Source organism: Anabas testudineus, chromosome 3, assembly GCF_900324465.2.
Source record: "Anabas testudineus chromosome 3, fAnaTes1.2, whole genome shotgun sequence".
NCBI lineage: Eukaryota > Metazoa > Chordata > Actinopteri > Anabantiformes > Anabantidae > Anabas > Anabas testudineus.
The window spans coordinates 15,593,322-15,608,603 of NC_046612.1; the positions used below are offsets into that span (position 1 = coordinate 15,593,322).

Consider the following 15,282-nt stretch of genomic DNA (forward strand, 5'->3'; position numbering starts at 1 on the left):
TCCCCTACCACACCCCCTAAAACCTCATCAACCTTAAAACCAGTCTACTACCACCTCTTCCAACCGTCTTAAAGAAAGATCCCTTCACTTGTCCCAAACAGATTCTTACAGGGTTTATGATATTCCACACACTTTAACATGATACACTGCCAAGAATGGGATTGTACAAGTAAATTGTAACAGTGTTTACTGTTTACTCCTTCCACAAACCAGTGACATTTCAGTTTCTAGTTGTTATGTTAAAAAAAAACTAACAAAAAAAAAAAAAACATCTAGAGTAAAAATTTAAATATAGATTCAGACCTTGGTTAAGATACTCTCAAAAGTGTCTGGAATATTTCCCTGTCGTCAGCCTGGACTGCGTGTGTTTGTCTGCCCTGAATCATCTGTGCCCCTGTTTGCCTTCTCTCTGGAGCTCTGTTGTCAGCCTTTTAGCAACCTGAATGCATGTTTTTGTGTTGGTCTTTTAATACCTAAATCTGCAGTAGTGGATGAGGGAAACCAGAGGTTTGTGCATCGATGAGTCAAATCGGTGCTTGTCTGTACCTTTACTGCAGGTTTCTGCGAGGCGTGCTGTAGAAAACATGCAGCTCCCTTAGCTCTCAGCATGGAGGGTGGACGCGTCACTCCCCAGTAAACAGTCCCAGCAAAGAGACAAATTTCAGAAAGCATCTTCTGTTGGTTGCCAAATAACCAACTGACTTGGCAAATCTCTAGTAACCTTTTAATTTTGAGAATCATCCTGGGTCTGTATACAGGGGACACACTGAGTCAACCACCCTGACACCTCTCCTACCCGCACCCCTTCTCTTCCTGTTGAAGTTGCACCTTCAATTCTACAGAATGCTGTGAGACTTGCATCCCGGCTTCTGCAACTGCTCCATTTCATCCGCTGGCTAGTTGGCCTCTCAACCCCATCCCATGCTCTTTTCTGAATCCACCACCTCTCTCCCTCACCTTTGCTCTGGAGAGCCAGACAAATGCAATTGATCAGAGCCAAAGCTCGTTCTGACGTCACTGTGTGGCTCTCCAGGACTTGGGGCTAGGAGCTCTGGGTGTGTTGTAATGTAGTAGCTATTACACACAGTAGATCCAACTTGACAACAAAATACGTCATCTTTCTTTTTGTCCCGATACAAGCAAAGCTACATGCAACCATTACAAAACACCTTTGTTCAGTAATGGCAGATTTTCAATACTTATTTTGTTTTTGTTTCGATTTTTAATGCTCATCCACCATACATGCCTTTTCAGCCAGCTCTCTGACTCTCTCTCTGTCTTTCTCTCCTTGCTTGCAATGCATCTTGGGTAGAATTGTGGAGCAAGCACCAGGATAAGCAAAAAGCTATGGAAAAACCTCAGAGTAAGAGACTTCACACACAAAAAAGAAAAAAAGATTAGAGTGTTCAGCTGTTGACTTTTCCACCCCCACTTTCTACCTTTTCAAACTCACTATTATAGTCTTTGTACATAAATAAATGAAAGGTAGTCATCCTAATGAGCATGTCAAGAGATGTCAAAAGGCAAGAGTCTTGATGGGACATTATAATATAAGGATTATTACATTGGATTGATTCTGTAATACACTATAAATTTGCTAATGTCATCTGAGAACGAGTCATTTTCTTAGTGAAGATAATTCTGGTGTTTTAGTTTTGTACCTGCTGCTAACGTCACTGAATTTAATATCTGCAGCTGCGTTGGTGTAGTATCCTCTCATGCTGTTAAATTTGCTATATGACAACGAGGTCACAGAATTTCTCACAGACATGGCACTGTGAGAAATTGCAACCTCTATTTGGTTCCTAAAAATATTTGTGTTTATTCAAGAACGAGAAGACGGGTAGCCCCGGTTTTACCATAACCTGATAACGTAATAGCTGTAACTCACAAGGTGGGATGCAGAACATACTGTAGAAGCCAGCACATGTGGGAATTCAGTACTGTATGAACGTGTATTTATTAACTTTTCTTTCTTACTGTCTACAGTTTAGGCAGGATATTTCATATTTTTATACATGTAAAATAAAAGCACTCATGTTTGCTGATGCACAGAATTCTACATGAACTGTCTAACGATCTTTGACATAAGTACATGGGAATTTAATGTTATTTCACTTAAGCTTCAGCAAAAGCAATATGTATTTTTCCCCCAGTGTGTCTTTTTTTTTTTTTTTTTTTTTTTTCTTTGACACCATTCATGGACAGAAATGAATACCTGCTGCCCTGTCCTGCTCTTTTAACTGTATTTCTCCAGTTTCAAGTTGGCTTGCTGTAAATGGTGTATTTGCAGGCAGTATTGCACACTTGCTGGCACATTTTTGTTAAATAGTTTGGAAAGGTGAAGTGTAAAAAAAAAAAAAAAAAAAAACAATCCCAGAGAAACAAGGAAGTGTCAGGATATACTTGTCGATATATATATATATGTATATATGCACCTACGGAGGTGGAAAATAACAAAGTAGAAACCACACTTGAAACGGAACATTTCACCTTTACCGTCCTCCAGTTTGTCTGCATGCCTAACTGCCTGTGTCTGGTGTTTTTGGTGTAACTTGGACCACATTTGCAGCACTGACTGAGAATTAATGTTGCACTCCTGCAATTTTGTTTTCAATTGTACGTTCCCCCCCCCCCCCAATGCTATTGCACTCTCTGCTTGCCCCTTTGTCACTTCTCTGTCTGATCTTTAAAATATCATCTGTTAGTTAGTACTAGTCTTCTTGCCTAGTTAGAGTAGGTGTATTATAGTCATTATATTTTAACTAGCTGTAACTTAAGAGGTTTTTTTAGATTAGAACTTTTCACAGACATGAATAACGTAGTGTTATATTCTATGCTTTGCTGTGTTATGAGAGGCTTTGGCATTTTAGATGGACGTAGTGCCAGTGTCGCTGTGCTGTGGTGGCTTTGAGTGAGTTGACTCGGCAAGGTAAGAAGGTAATGTAGTGATTTTCATGAAAGCACGCTGAAAATCATGTCTGTCCTGCAGGATCTGAAGGAGCAAAGCAGCAGCGCCCCCAGGTGACTGATGCAGAGGAGAAGAAATCCCAGATCAGTGCTGATAGTGGCCTCAGTGTCACCTCTGGATCTCAGGTTTGTTCATGGAGTATTATGTGGATGAACATCTGCTGTTGTCATATGGAATATAAATTAACTGAAACGTTGGCAAATGTGAATGCTTCACCTGCTGTTTCTTTTTTGTTGTGCTGAACAAACAAGTGAAATCACAGACGCTCCAAAGACGGACCTTAGAGTGATCCTCGTGGTTCTGTTTAGTTAGCTTTAGTTTATTTTAGTTTCTTTTTTCCATGCTAATCTTTCAGCTTTTGCTACTACATTGTGCTTGCAGCTTTTAATCTAGGAAGGTCTCTGGATGTGGAAACTGTTGCTGCTGTTTAGCATATTTTAATATCTACTGTTAATTGATTTATTCCTTGATTGCACAGAAGAGCGACACGGAGTCTGTAACAGGCTTGGAGCCACCGATCCTGACTCGAAGCACCAGCCAGGACTCGGAGGCTAGCACAGTGGTAGGGCATGGCCAACTCAGATGTTGTGGACTGTGTTCCTTTCTATTCCAGCTTCATAGTACTACATAGTTCTATATTGAATTTTTGGTTCCAACCATTAAAAGTATTTTTTTTCTTGTCTTTATGAAAAACAAATAAAAAAAAAAAAGTTTGCATGTTGAGCATGTTATCAAAGTGTTAATTAATTTTTAAAAAACCTCTGACAACTTTTGTTGTAAGTATTGTAGCATTAACTGCAACATTGAACCCATTGTGTACAAAACCCTCAGCATCTGAAACATGTATCTTTTGTTTTACTTTGAATTTCTTTTTTTTTTTTTTTTTTAGATCAGCAACAGCTCTGGAGAGACTCTTGGAGCTGACAGTGACCTGAGCAGCACAGCAGGAGACGGCCTCGGTGGGAGAACTGCTCCTCATTTAACCCAGTCCAGAGGGACCCTTTCTGACAGTGAGATTGAAACTAATCCAGCCACCAGCTCAGTGTTTGTAAGTGTAATTCTCACTACAGTAAAGGGGTGGACATGATGTTACACAGTTAGTACACTTAAGACTATATTTTATTTGAGATTGAGACAATTGAAAATCATATGAAGTCATGACCTAAAATCCACAGAAGGAGCTTGGAGTTCTGAACTCACATTTTTGCCAGCAGCTGGTTCATAAACATAAACATGTCCTGGTTCCACAGGGAAAGACCCACACTCTGAAACCAGGTGTAAAAGATCATCTATCTGCTATGGCGAAGGGGCCGCCTGTGCAGCCCATGGAGGACATCAGTATGAGGATTTACCTTTGTGAAGGCCTGCTGGGTATGTCCTGCTCTGTTGATGAGATACTTTCTCTCAAGTTAATGTTTCATGAAAGCATTCCCTTACTTTTTCTCTTGATGCAGATTGTTCTGCCTTGATTTACTAATATTAACTTTGACCAACAACATAAATGACTAACAGATAAAACCTTCTGAAACAAGCAGGGTTCAGTATTGAAAGTCATTTCCTCTGCAGTGGATAAAGTATTGCCACATGTTGGAATTTACACACATTTACATTTCTGTTGCCTTTCACTCACTACAACTTCCCTATGAAGATGACCACAGCGAACTTTTGCTAGTCATGGGAAGAATTTCTTGAAATAGCAGAAAAAAAGCAGAAGTCAGGCATGTGATGACCTGGCAGCAGTATAATGTTAAATGTAATGTTTTCATATTATGAAATCTTGAAATTAACATTTGTTAAAGGGTGAAAGGTTAAAGCCTGATATTTTTGTTCCAGTGTAACTTTGCAGTTTGTGATGTCCAGTTTTTACGTAGGATCAAATTAACACTAATGAGTAAAAGTCATTTCAAATGTGTTGAACAAAACAAAACTTTAGTAGTTAAACTACAGTCATCTAAAAACAATAACAGTATATACCTGCAGTGTACCTGTGACTTACAGGTTGTACATCGGTGCGTAAACGAGCGCGGCGTGTCTTTGTTTGTCCTTGTTGATGCTCCTCTGGTGGCTCTTGGCTCGCTCTGCTCTTGTTGTTGCCATTAAACATACTCACCTCTTCGCCTAACCCCTTCTTGCTCTCGCTGCTTCTCTTCCCTCCTGCTGCTCCTCCTGGGAAATTTTTCCAGGCCGCGATAAGAGCTCCGTTTGGGACCAACTAGAGGATGCTGCCATGGAAACCTTTTCTCTAAGTAGGGCTAATCTCTTGCCTTTGTCATTCTTTCTGTATGTAATGTGGGTGTTTGTTGTGGAGTTCATCCAGGCTAGCTCTGTGTTTAACCTTTGATGTGATGTGATCTCAGTGTTTCCTGTGAATTGTTCACCTGTGTGTTTCATTTACATGAATAAATGTTGGAGAATAAAAGCATTCCTGCACAATTTGATCACAGTCTTCCTGCACCGAGAGATCAAAGACAGACTTTTGTTTTTCTTTTCATGTTTTCAGTATTTTTTAGTTTTCAATATCTGGTTATTTGCAAGTTTATTTCTAAATTAAAACGACAGCCAAGAAAAAAAATGCAGGAAGGATATAGTGCAAAAGACAGCATTTGAAGAAGCATCAAACACCTCCAAATGCAGTATTGATCCTTAGAAAAAGGAAGGCTTCAAAGATGTTATGGGATCTGTTAGTATTCTCATCATAAACCTCCATGGTGTACAGTATTATCATAATAAGTGATGTGTGTAATTAACTCTTACTGTTGTTTTCATGCATGACTAAGATGCATGAACCCCTTGTTCATTTTCTGAAAGCAGATATTGGAATAGGAGAAAATATTCCAATATCGGTACTTTATTACTTTAATGTTGTAATATATGTCAAAGCTGTAGGAAATATGATAAGTATGATGCTTTCTATATTTGCATTGTTCATGGCAGAGTTTAAATGTTTTGTTCTTGTTTTTTTTGTTTGTTTTGTTTTATGTTTGTCTTTTTTTTTTATGCATTTGGCTGGTAATGAAAGAACATTACTTTAGCTGCATATCACATGAGTTGTGATTTAATGGCTCAGCTGTCTCATGATATTATGAAACCTTGGTGGCTACATGAGTTCTGTGTTTGTGTGTTTAGGTAAGGAGCGCTCCACTCTGTGGGACCAGATGCAGTTCTGGGAAGACGCCTTCTTAGATGCTGTGATGTTGGAGCGTGAGGGGATGGGGATGGACCAGGGACCCCAGGAGATGATTGAAAGGTTCAACATGTTTTGTTTTTAATCTGCTAATCAAATAAACAAATGTTTTGCATGTATTAGTTGAATGACTATGCATTGTCACCCTTTTCCTTTTACAAGATACATTTTATATCTGATTTATGAATCCCCCCCAACTTGGACCAGACGGTTAATACTTGTGATTACTTTTCATCTCAGATACTTGTCACTTGGAGAGCATGATCGTAAGCGTCTGGAGGATGATGAAGACAGACTTCTGGCCACCCTGCTGCATAACATGATTGCATACATGCTAATGATGAAAGTAAGGGGCCCAGTTTGTCATTGAAATCACTGTCAAATCACTACTTTCGTGACATGTTTAACATTTTTACTCCCATATAGTTAAACGTTTTGGTTTCCTTTTTTAGGTGAACAAAAATGACATCAGGAAGAAAGTGAGGCGGTTGATGGGCAAGTCCCACATTGGCCTCACATACAGCCAAGAGATCAATGAGATATTGGACAAACTGGCTCACATGGTAAATATCTGTCATTTTTTAATTCAGATAGTTTTACTGTTATCCAGACTTTGTAATAATTATTACGTAACTGTATTTTCAGAATGGTCGGGAGCTGTCAATCAGGCCAAGTGGAAGCCGACACATCAAGAAGCAAACATTTGTTGTTCATGCTGGCACCGACACCACGGGAGACATCTTTTTCATGGAGGTAGGCTTTTCTCAGGAACCAGGAACTTTTTTTTTACCTGCTATTAGAGACAGGCTTTTACCTCTCATTTTGGTATAAAGTCCATTTCCACAGCACAGATTCATCAGTGCAAGTACTGAAATGCACCATGCTAAATTTATAATGTGACCTGTTGTAAAAAGCTACAGATATTTTCTCTCTTTGTGCGTTTTTTGTTTACCGACCTCTAATTAACTCTAATTACATGAATCTCGTAATTATTTCAGGTTTGTGATGACTGTATAGTCTTGCGCAGCAATATTGGCACAGTTTACGAACGCTGGTGGTACGAGAAGCTCATCAACATGACATACTGCCCCAAGACCAAGGTGCTGTGTCTCTGGAGACGTAACGGCCAAGAGACGCAGCTCAACAAGTTCTATACCAAAAAGGTCAGAAACTGCATGTATCTGTGTTCTGTGCTCTTCGAAACTATAGAACGATATTAGTTATTAACTCTGCTCTTTGCATTTTAGTGTCGTGAACTCTATTACTGTGTCAAAGACAGTATGGAAAGAGCTGCAGCAAGGCAGCAGAGCATTAAACCAGGTATGGAGTAAATAAGTTTGTAAGTAACTTTGTCCTTTGCACTTTTCTTTGTTTTGCATTTCAACAGGGTTTTTTTCAGGGATGACTCGACATTTTGAGATTTTGTCATAGAGTTTTAAGTGTTGACAAGTGGTGTGACCGCACACATCTTGATTTTTTTTTGTTTTTGTTTTATTTTGCAGTATAGACCTAGTCTACTAAGACGTGAAGGTTTTTGAAGTTTAAATACTGCATATGCATATTTTGCAAACTGCTTTGGTTTCCTGCAGGTCCAGAACTGGGTGGAGAGTTTCCCGTCCAAGACATGAAAACCGGTGAAGGCGGACTGCTCCAGGTCACACTGGAAGGAATCAACCTTAAATTCATGCACAGCCAGGTAAGAGGCCAGTACCAAAGCAGAGAAGCTGTTTCTCATCTCACACAAGGGCATGAAAATAAAAATCACTCATGATGGTTCAGACTTCATCCCGTCCTTGTGTCCACCTTTCCGCTCGTCTCTCCTGTTTGCCTCTGTATCATTTCCTTTCATCTTGTGACGTCTTCCTCTAATTTCATTGAAATGAATCGTAGTCAAAATGGCTGATTACATGTTTGATTGGCATTTACTCAGACTTGATGTTTTAGAGGAAGAATTCCTGTTTGTGCTTTTGCTTTTTTGAATTTGCGTTTATTTTTTTTTGTTTGTTTGTTTCAGATTGTCGTCGTTTGTGCGTACGTGTCTTTGTATGCATGCATTTCCCAAAACTGTATATTAACACATCCCTCCACACATGTTTCTTTTGACATCTGTGGTGCTCAAACCTCATGTTCATTTACTGTGTGGGAGGAAGTTAAGTGTGTGTGTGTTGTGCATCAGTGGTAAGACAGATGACCTTGAGCGAAGACTTTTCATTAATAATTGGCTATTTAATAGCAACTTTTACATTTAAGTTTGGACCCTTGAACATTGTCATGTGTTGTCTTCTTGTCTGTGCAGCTAGTGATAGTCGGGGTTCATATATTTCCTCAGGTGCATTAGAACATGAAGCTGTGACAGAACGATTTACTGTAGTTGAATAGTCTGAGACGGGAGCCTGATGGAAGATCAGGATCCCACTGCATCTCTGACAGACACTCCAGACACTTTGAGCATCTTAAAGCAATAACAGAGTGAGCCACCACGAAAAACCCCGCCTCTAATTAAGTCGTATTTAGCCATGCAGATAGATAGTGGGTAGGATTTGTCTGTGCCCAGCCCAGTATAGTGGAGGTGAAGTTCAAGTATTTAACGGCAGCATCGTTGTGGTTATTTTAGATAATGCATAGATTTTAATGTAAAAGTATCCAGTTAATATTACAGAAGATAATAGCAAATAAAACGGGAGTTTTTGGCATTTATGTTTACAAATGACATATTTATTAGTCTTACTTGTAAATAATAGATTAATTAGCATCATAGCATAATAAAGACACCATTAGGTAAAGAAACAGCTAAATAGCTGCCACATAGTGAGAGTCCTAGTCTGGGCTCCTTCCTCTAAACATCACATTTCCACAGCTTTTAAACTGCAGTCAGCAGCTCAACTCTCATTCAGACATATGCACCTTCCAAACATGTCTTCCTTCCATTCACTATTAAAAAATATTCGCAAATGATACAGAAATCACTTTGACAGTTTAATTTAAAATGGCCTTTTAAGATGTTGTGGTTAATGTTTTTTTTTTACATTGTTATATAGTGGATTAAATAACTGTGTGTAATAAAAAAAGAAAAGAGTCACAGTGATGAACCCAGAGATTCAGTCCCTCAGGCTCTACAGAGCACTTCAGCATCCTTCAGCTCATAATTTCCGACCTGCACCTTCTCCTTTTTTGCTCCACAATGAGCACTCTTGCAGTAAGTAGCTGTTTTCAGTGGACGAACTCTATAACCCAGTGTGCTACCTGACCAACATCAGACAACACACAGACCCGGTTAGCAACAAGCTGTTGAACGTAGTGGATTGTTAAGTAGCTCCAGAAATAGTGTTTATAATTTATATGTTTTCTGCAGTTCATCTAAATTGGCAAAAGGTCAGTGAAAGTTTTAAAATACATTTTAATCACATATAAATATTCATTCATCTCGATTTGAAATTATGGGCAGAGAAAACCAAAACTTCCTGCTTGGTCAAATACAAAATGTATTTTTATGCTTTGGATGAACCGAACTTTCACCTACACTGACTCGCTGCCTGCTTTGGGTTTGGTTCTTCATATTGTGAGGGCTAGAGTGGCACACAGAAAAGTGAATTCATTAGCATCAAACTGAATACAGTTAACCTCAGATATAAGCTTCTCAAAGGAGCTCAGTGTAGAATACATTTACAGTTTTACTGCAGTTGTCAGATCGGCTGTGTTCGTAGATCAGCTCATGGAACGTCCCCATAGATAGTTGTGCTGTTGAGTCAAGCAGTCGTACCAAACCGTGTCACTAAATTCAGCATTAGAGGTGACGTCCCACATCATAGCAGGATTTACTGTCCATCAGTGACTGCCCTCATTTATCTGTTCTGCTGTGTGAGCAAGTGGTGTTGGTGCCAGCCCTTGTTGCTGGAGGAGGAGGCATGGAGGGCTCTGGGGGACTGAGGTGTTTTAAAATCCAGGAAAACAAAGGTGAATCCAGCTCTCACTAGTCCAACCTCTAGTCCTCTTTTTTTTTTTTTTTTTTTTTTTTTTCTTTCCATCATTTCCCAGCTTACGGGGCTGATTCCTCTTGTGATGGGTTTTTCATATTGGCTCTGGTACCCTCCTAGCTAGATTCCTGATTTAAATCTGCACGAGGCTCCTGTGGATAGCGCCCTTTTGGAGTATCGTCGAGTGTTTGTGCTCTTCTGTCCGATAATAATCCAAACCATTTCTCTCCCATGCTTTCTCCCCCTGCAAGGAGCGGAAGGTACACAACCTCTGCTGTGTTTGCTTATTAGCAGTTACATCTTATTGGGTTCCTTTTGTTTTCTCTCTTTTCTTTTCACTGTTGTAGCTGTATGGCAAATCTAAGTTTGTGTCCTTGTCTACATTTTTAAGTGCAACTTCCATGTATGCATCATGTGGGCCATATTGCATCTCTGAGCATTAAAACAAATTAACTACTTTTGCTGTTTACATCCAAATATAACTATAAATTTACCAGTTCTGATACATGTCATTGCTGAAACAAATCATGATGAATTAGTTTTGAGCTTTGAACAAACTAAATGCATTTATCCTCATGTAACCGTCGCCCATGTATGTGTTTGATCATGGAAACTTCTCATAGTGTGCTTTCCTTTTCTTTGTTAGCTGTTAAAAGCTTGCATTCCATGTGTAGTTGTTTTATTTTTACCTTTCCTACTGAATAAAACACATTTAATATGGTTATTTCTTAAATATGAAGTGTTTACTTTTCATCTAGTGTTGTTGGGTTAATAATGTTCTGTCTTGTTTTGTTTGTTTTTTGTTTGTGTTTAGGTTTTCATAGAGCTGAGTCACATTAAAAAGTGCAATACAGTGAAGGGAGTCTTTGTCCTGGAGGAATTTGGTAATTACACCATCTATTGATTCTAAGCCTGTACACGGCATGGCAGTAACTCAGCTTCATGGCAAACGTATTGACGAGAGCTAATAAGGGTTCACTAAATCGGATACTCTCGCTCTCATTGAGGAACACTGAGACGCTAATTGTGCCTCTGCAGCTGTTTAACAGTGATGAATTTATCAAAGGTTGCGTTTTTTTGTTTTTTCTTTTGATTCCCATGGTAGAGCTGAAATTAGAGCAAGTAATCTTTCATTTGATGGAAAGTTTGGGGAAAGAAAAAGTGAGTTTGGACGGTGTAAAACGGGTTTTAGTTACAACAAATAGACTCAAAAATTAAAATGTCTTAGATGGTACAGTTCAAGAACAGGATTTGATCATTTTAGAGAAAACATAGTTGTGGACAAATATCTTAATAGTGAAAAGAGAAAGAATTAAAATCTAAATTTTTATAGTATTGACAATGAAACACTAAACAACCAAAACCAATAATGTCCAAAGCCTATTTATTATTCCTCTGAGCTGAAAACAATTACATGTCAGTACATTTTTGTATTATTTAATAGCTTAATAAACAAAAAAGTGACCGTTGACTAGATGCAGCATAGTGGAAGCGAGTTTGTCATAAGTTCAGTCGGCAGCTGTGTTTAGACTGTTGAGAGCCCGAGTCTGAGGGGTGAGTGCACCGTTTACTGCTGTAGGAAGAAGTGGGGCACGCTGACAGTGCAGTAAGTGGTGGTCAGGGGGTGAAATGGAGTGCCAGGCTGGGTTACTGCCGTGTCTCTGTGCTGCTTTTGTAATGTTGCCCTCATCTTTGCCACTATGAAAACCTTCATTCTCCAGCAGGTAAAGTGTTGTCACCTTTCTCCTTTCTTATTCAGACTAATTCTGCGCAGAATATTCCCCTCACTCGACCCTTTCAGTTTTTCTTTTCTGTATCATGGGTTTCCCTCCGCTTTCACCCGCATCACTTGCTTTTCATTTCAGAGCTCACCCCAGACCGCCTAGCTCATCATTCTCTGACAGTCACAGTCTCTGTGGGACAGTTGTTTCTTTTCCTCTTTCTTCTTTTATTCGGGGCGTGGTTTAACATTTCCCACTCCCTTCATCTGTCGAGATGTCATCCCTGCTATGGGTTCACAGTTACTAATGAAAAGTCCATCTGTCCTGTGGACAGTGACGTGGTCCTGGGTCAAAGGGTTCTGGCCTGTTGTATCTGCTTTTCTGTGATTTAGTTCAGGGGGGTGGAGGGTGTGGTGGAGGGGAGGTGGTCCTTTTTTATTTGCCATAATCTAAACTATTTTCAACTAACGACCTTTGCAGTTTGTTCTAAAACATTTGTGGTTTTATTTGTCCGTTTAGTGAGCCACGAACGTGTCGCCAACAGTCACGAGCTCAGATTTACTACTACACAAACAGTTCGACTGTAATTACCATAATTATGCTGGTCGCTCACAAATCATCAAGACAAATCATTTAATGAGTCCAAATATTTAGGCCTAAACCAGACTAGCCACTCTCGCTCTCAACACCCGCTTCGTCTAACGTTCGCTGAACTCCTGACTGTTGTGGTGGACTCTTCTTGGCCCACGTCCCATGTTACACCTTGTTCAAACTTCATCCTTGTAACCCCCTGAAGCTCTCAAGTATGAACTCATTGAGGTTCCTGCTGCCTTTGAATTGTCTGTTTTGTCTCTTGCACCGGCATAGTTCCTGAAACTAAAGAAGTGGTGATCCACAAGTACAAGACCCCTATGGTGAGTCCTCACTTTTTCTGTCAGAGCCAGAAACAACAAGTGCATGTGGACGACTAATCATTGTGACATTTATATGTGTAAACATGACGGATGACACTGATCTGTGCAAGTGCACTCTGATTGTCATGGGAAAAACTAACTAACATGAACCCAAGTCCACAAACGGAAGCGCTCAACACTTGAGTCGATCAGAGTAACGTGATGAAACTGGCAGCTAGGATGTTTGTCACCATGCCAGCGTGTTCTCAGCTCCACCCTCAGACACTGATGTAACCTCCCACCTGGCACCTCCTCTTCCTTATGGTTGTGTTTTCCTTCCGTAGGCGCATCAGATCTGTTACTCGGTCCTCTGCCTTTTCTCCTACGTGGCGGCAGTGAAGGGGAAGGAGGCGGAAGGAAAAGCCAAGATCCTGTCACCAAGACCTCTTCCTAGCTAGTCTCCACCCCCCCACCCCCATCATTGGTGTGCCTCTCTACTTGACATGGCATTTCAGCTCTAAATCTACAGACTTGTGACAATCCCTCACTTTCTTCTAAGCACACAATTCCTGCTCCCTCCCCGTGTACATACAAGACCCTTTTTAGATCTTATTGTGTTGACGTGTTTGGTCTGTGATGTTGTGTAAATACTTCCAACATCTCGTTGCTCTTGTCCTGATGTGCAGACCAACTGGCTACATGTTTGCCTGCTCCTTCACCTGGGAGAAGTGGCTCACCTAGAGCCTTCTTTCTATTGTCCCCACTGCCAAGACCCCACTGCGACAGGAAATGTGAGGGGTAGCCCCCAGGCACAGAGTGCATGCAGGTCCCGTGCACAGCCTTTACATTCACTACAGAGTAGCCCCCTCCTCTACGCGTCTTCATACGACTGTGTTATTCTGTGATATGTAGTTATTGTAAAGTTCAAGTCTGTCCAAGTTTAATCTGGTGAAACATCCAGACACTCTCTGGTAGTTCAGGATGTCCCGTACTGAAAATGCTACTGTATACTGCAGCAGAGCACTGCATGTAAACGCTTCTTACGGTGTTTGAACCCCAAAATAATGTGAGTGTTCTCTTGCCCTAGATCGGCCTGCAGGGCTGAATTACTGTTCTAGTTCTACTGTAAAATTTCTTGTCTGTGGTCTGCTGTTATCAATTGCATGTTACTATGATGAAAAATAAATATTATATATATATATATTTCTATATATAGTATTTATTTAATATATACATATTGACTGTACATTTCTCTGAAAAAGTTACAAATCGTTGATCTGCTAGATGTGCAATACTTAATAAGTAGTTAGCCATTGCCAGAGCCAGGCTTTCTTGAGTTCACTGGCGTCACAGGGTGAAGAATGTAAGACTTTTTTTTTTTCTACAGTACATATTGATTGAAGTGAATTTGAGGAATTCAGTGTGATGTGACTATTTAAAGTCTTTTAAAGGGAAATCAACTTCAAGTCACACGAAAAGAATCAGCTGCTGTGTTGCTGCACTGAGGCCGTGTCGCAGATCAGTGATGTCATAGCAGGGTTTTTTTTTTTTTTTTCAACTACAACAGGTGGTGGAGATAGTGTCAGCATTGTCTCACAGATGGCACAATCCCTTTTCCATCTGAATTCAGTTAATAGAAAATAAATATTGTAATCCATCCGGCTTATCAGTAAATGTGAGCATACCGTCCCTAATCATTTCAAAGACTGGACAATAACAGCAGCCGCCTGCAGGAAGTGATGCTAGCGCTGCAGCTAATCATTTTCATCACTAGAAAGTTGTTTTGCCTATAGAAAACAATGTTAAAGTAGCTGAAACGCCTGCTTTGACATCTGTGCTGAGGTTGTGACAGAAACCCTCCACGCTCACAGCAGCAGCTTTTTTCTGTCCTGTGACTATCGGTTGCTTTACTGTTCAGATGTGTTGAAGCCTTCAGCTGTGGTCGTCTGCTCTCGGAGCAGACTGTGTCTTACTGTTGTTTCTGTTCTGTGATAGTAAAGAACTGTTGAATCTGGCCCCCGTCAACATTCACAGTGAGAGTGTGTGTGTGTGGGTTTGTGTGTGCATGTGGTGAACAGTTTCTCCAGATCAGCAATATATCGGTACAGCATTATCAGTGGAAGATGTTTTATTTTCATTCTGACATGCTTGTATTTTTAGTAATTCAACGGTGCAAAGAAAAATAATCGGGATATTCACGAGAAGCTGGTTCATTAATGAGTAACACCACATGCTGGTGTAAATAAGACAGTTCGAAGTGAAGAATATCCAGAAAATAATTTGGGAACAGGACCCAACTCTGCTTAAGTTAAAGACTTTTCTTTAAACTGGAATAATACAACTCATCTGTCATTGTACTGACCGACTGCTGTACTGAGAAGGAAAAAATGCCAGATGTAAGTATTCCAGTATCTGAAAAAGTATTTATAGAATATGTACAGCTTTGGCAATATAATAAAGATGTCCCGAATGAACGTGCGTGTACGTCGTCCTTCCAGAACAACGCATCAGACGTCAAGTGTGTAAAGAAGTGGAGACA

General features: G+C 40.1%; 1 protein-coding gene across 5 annotated transcripts in view; it reads left to right on the plus strand.

The window, feature by feature from the left end:
* The window catches only part of madd (MAP-kinase activating death domain), a 40,235-nt gene extending 25,018 nt beyond the window's left edge, over positions 1-15,217 (plus strand). For 2 of the 5 annotated variants that reach the window (XM_026378155.2, XM_026378157.2), the window contains 14 exons: positions 2,993-3,096; positions 3,450-3,533; positions 3,861-4,019; positions 4,222-4,342; positions 6,098-6,218; positions 6,396-6,501; positions 6,608-6,718; positions 6,801-6,908; positions 7,154-7,318; positions 7,403-7,475; positions 7,745-7,851; positions 10,944-11,013; positions 12,718-12,764; positions 13,088-15,217. In XM_026378155.2, the coding sequence (XP_026233940.1) occupies positions 2,993-3,096; positions 3,450-3,533; positions 3,861-4,019; positions 4,222-4,342; positions 6,098-6,218; positions 6,396-6,501; positions 6,608-6,718; positions 6,801-6,908; positions 7,154-7,318; positions 7,403-7,475; positions 7,745-7,851; positions 10,944-11,013; positions 12,718-12,764; positions 13,088-13,201 (1,490 nt within the window). In that variant the 3' untranslated portion in view covers positions 13,202-15,217. Of the gene's footprint in view, positions 1-1,312; positions 1,364-2,992; positions 3,097-3,449; positions 3,534-3,860; positions 4,020-4,221; positions 4,343-5,154; positions 5,218-6,097; positions 6,219-6,395; positions 6,502-6,607; positions 6,719-6,800; positions 6,909-7,153; positions 7,319-7,402; positions 7,476-7,744; positions 7,852-10,943; positions 11,014-12,717; positions 12,765-13,087 lie in introns of all 5 variants that reach the window. The other 3 variants (XM_026378159.2, XM_026378156.2, XM_026378158.2) reach the window with 3 other exon arrangements.
* Positions 15,218-15,282: the final 65 nt, after the last annotated feature.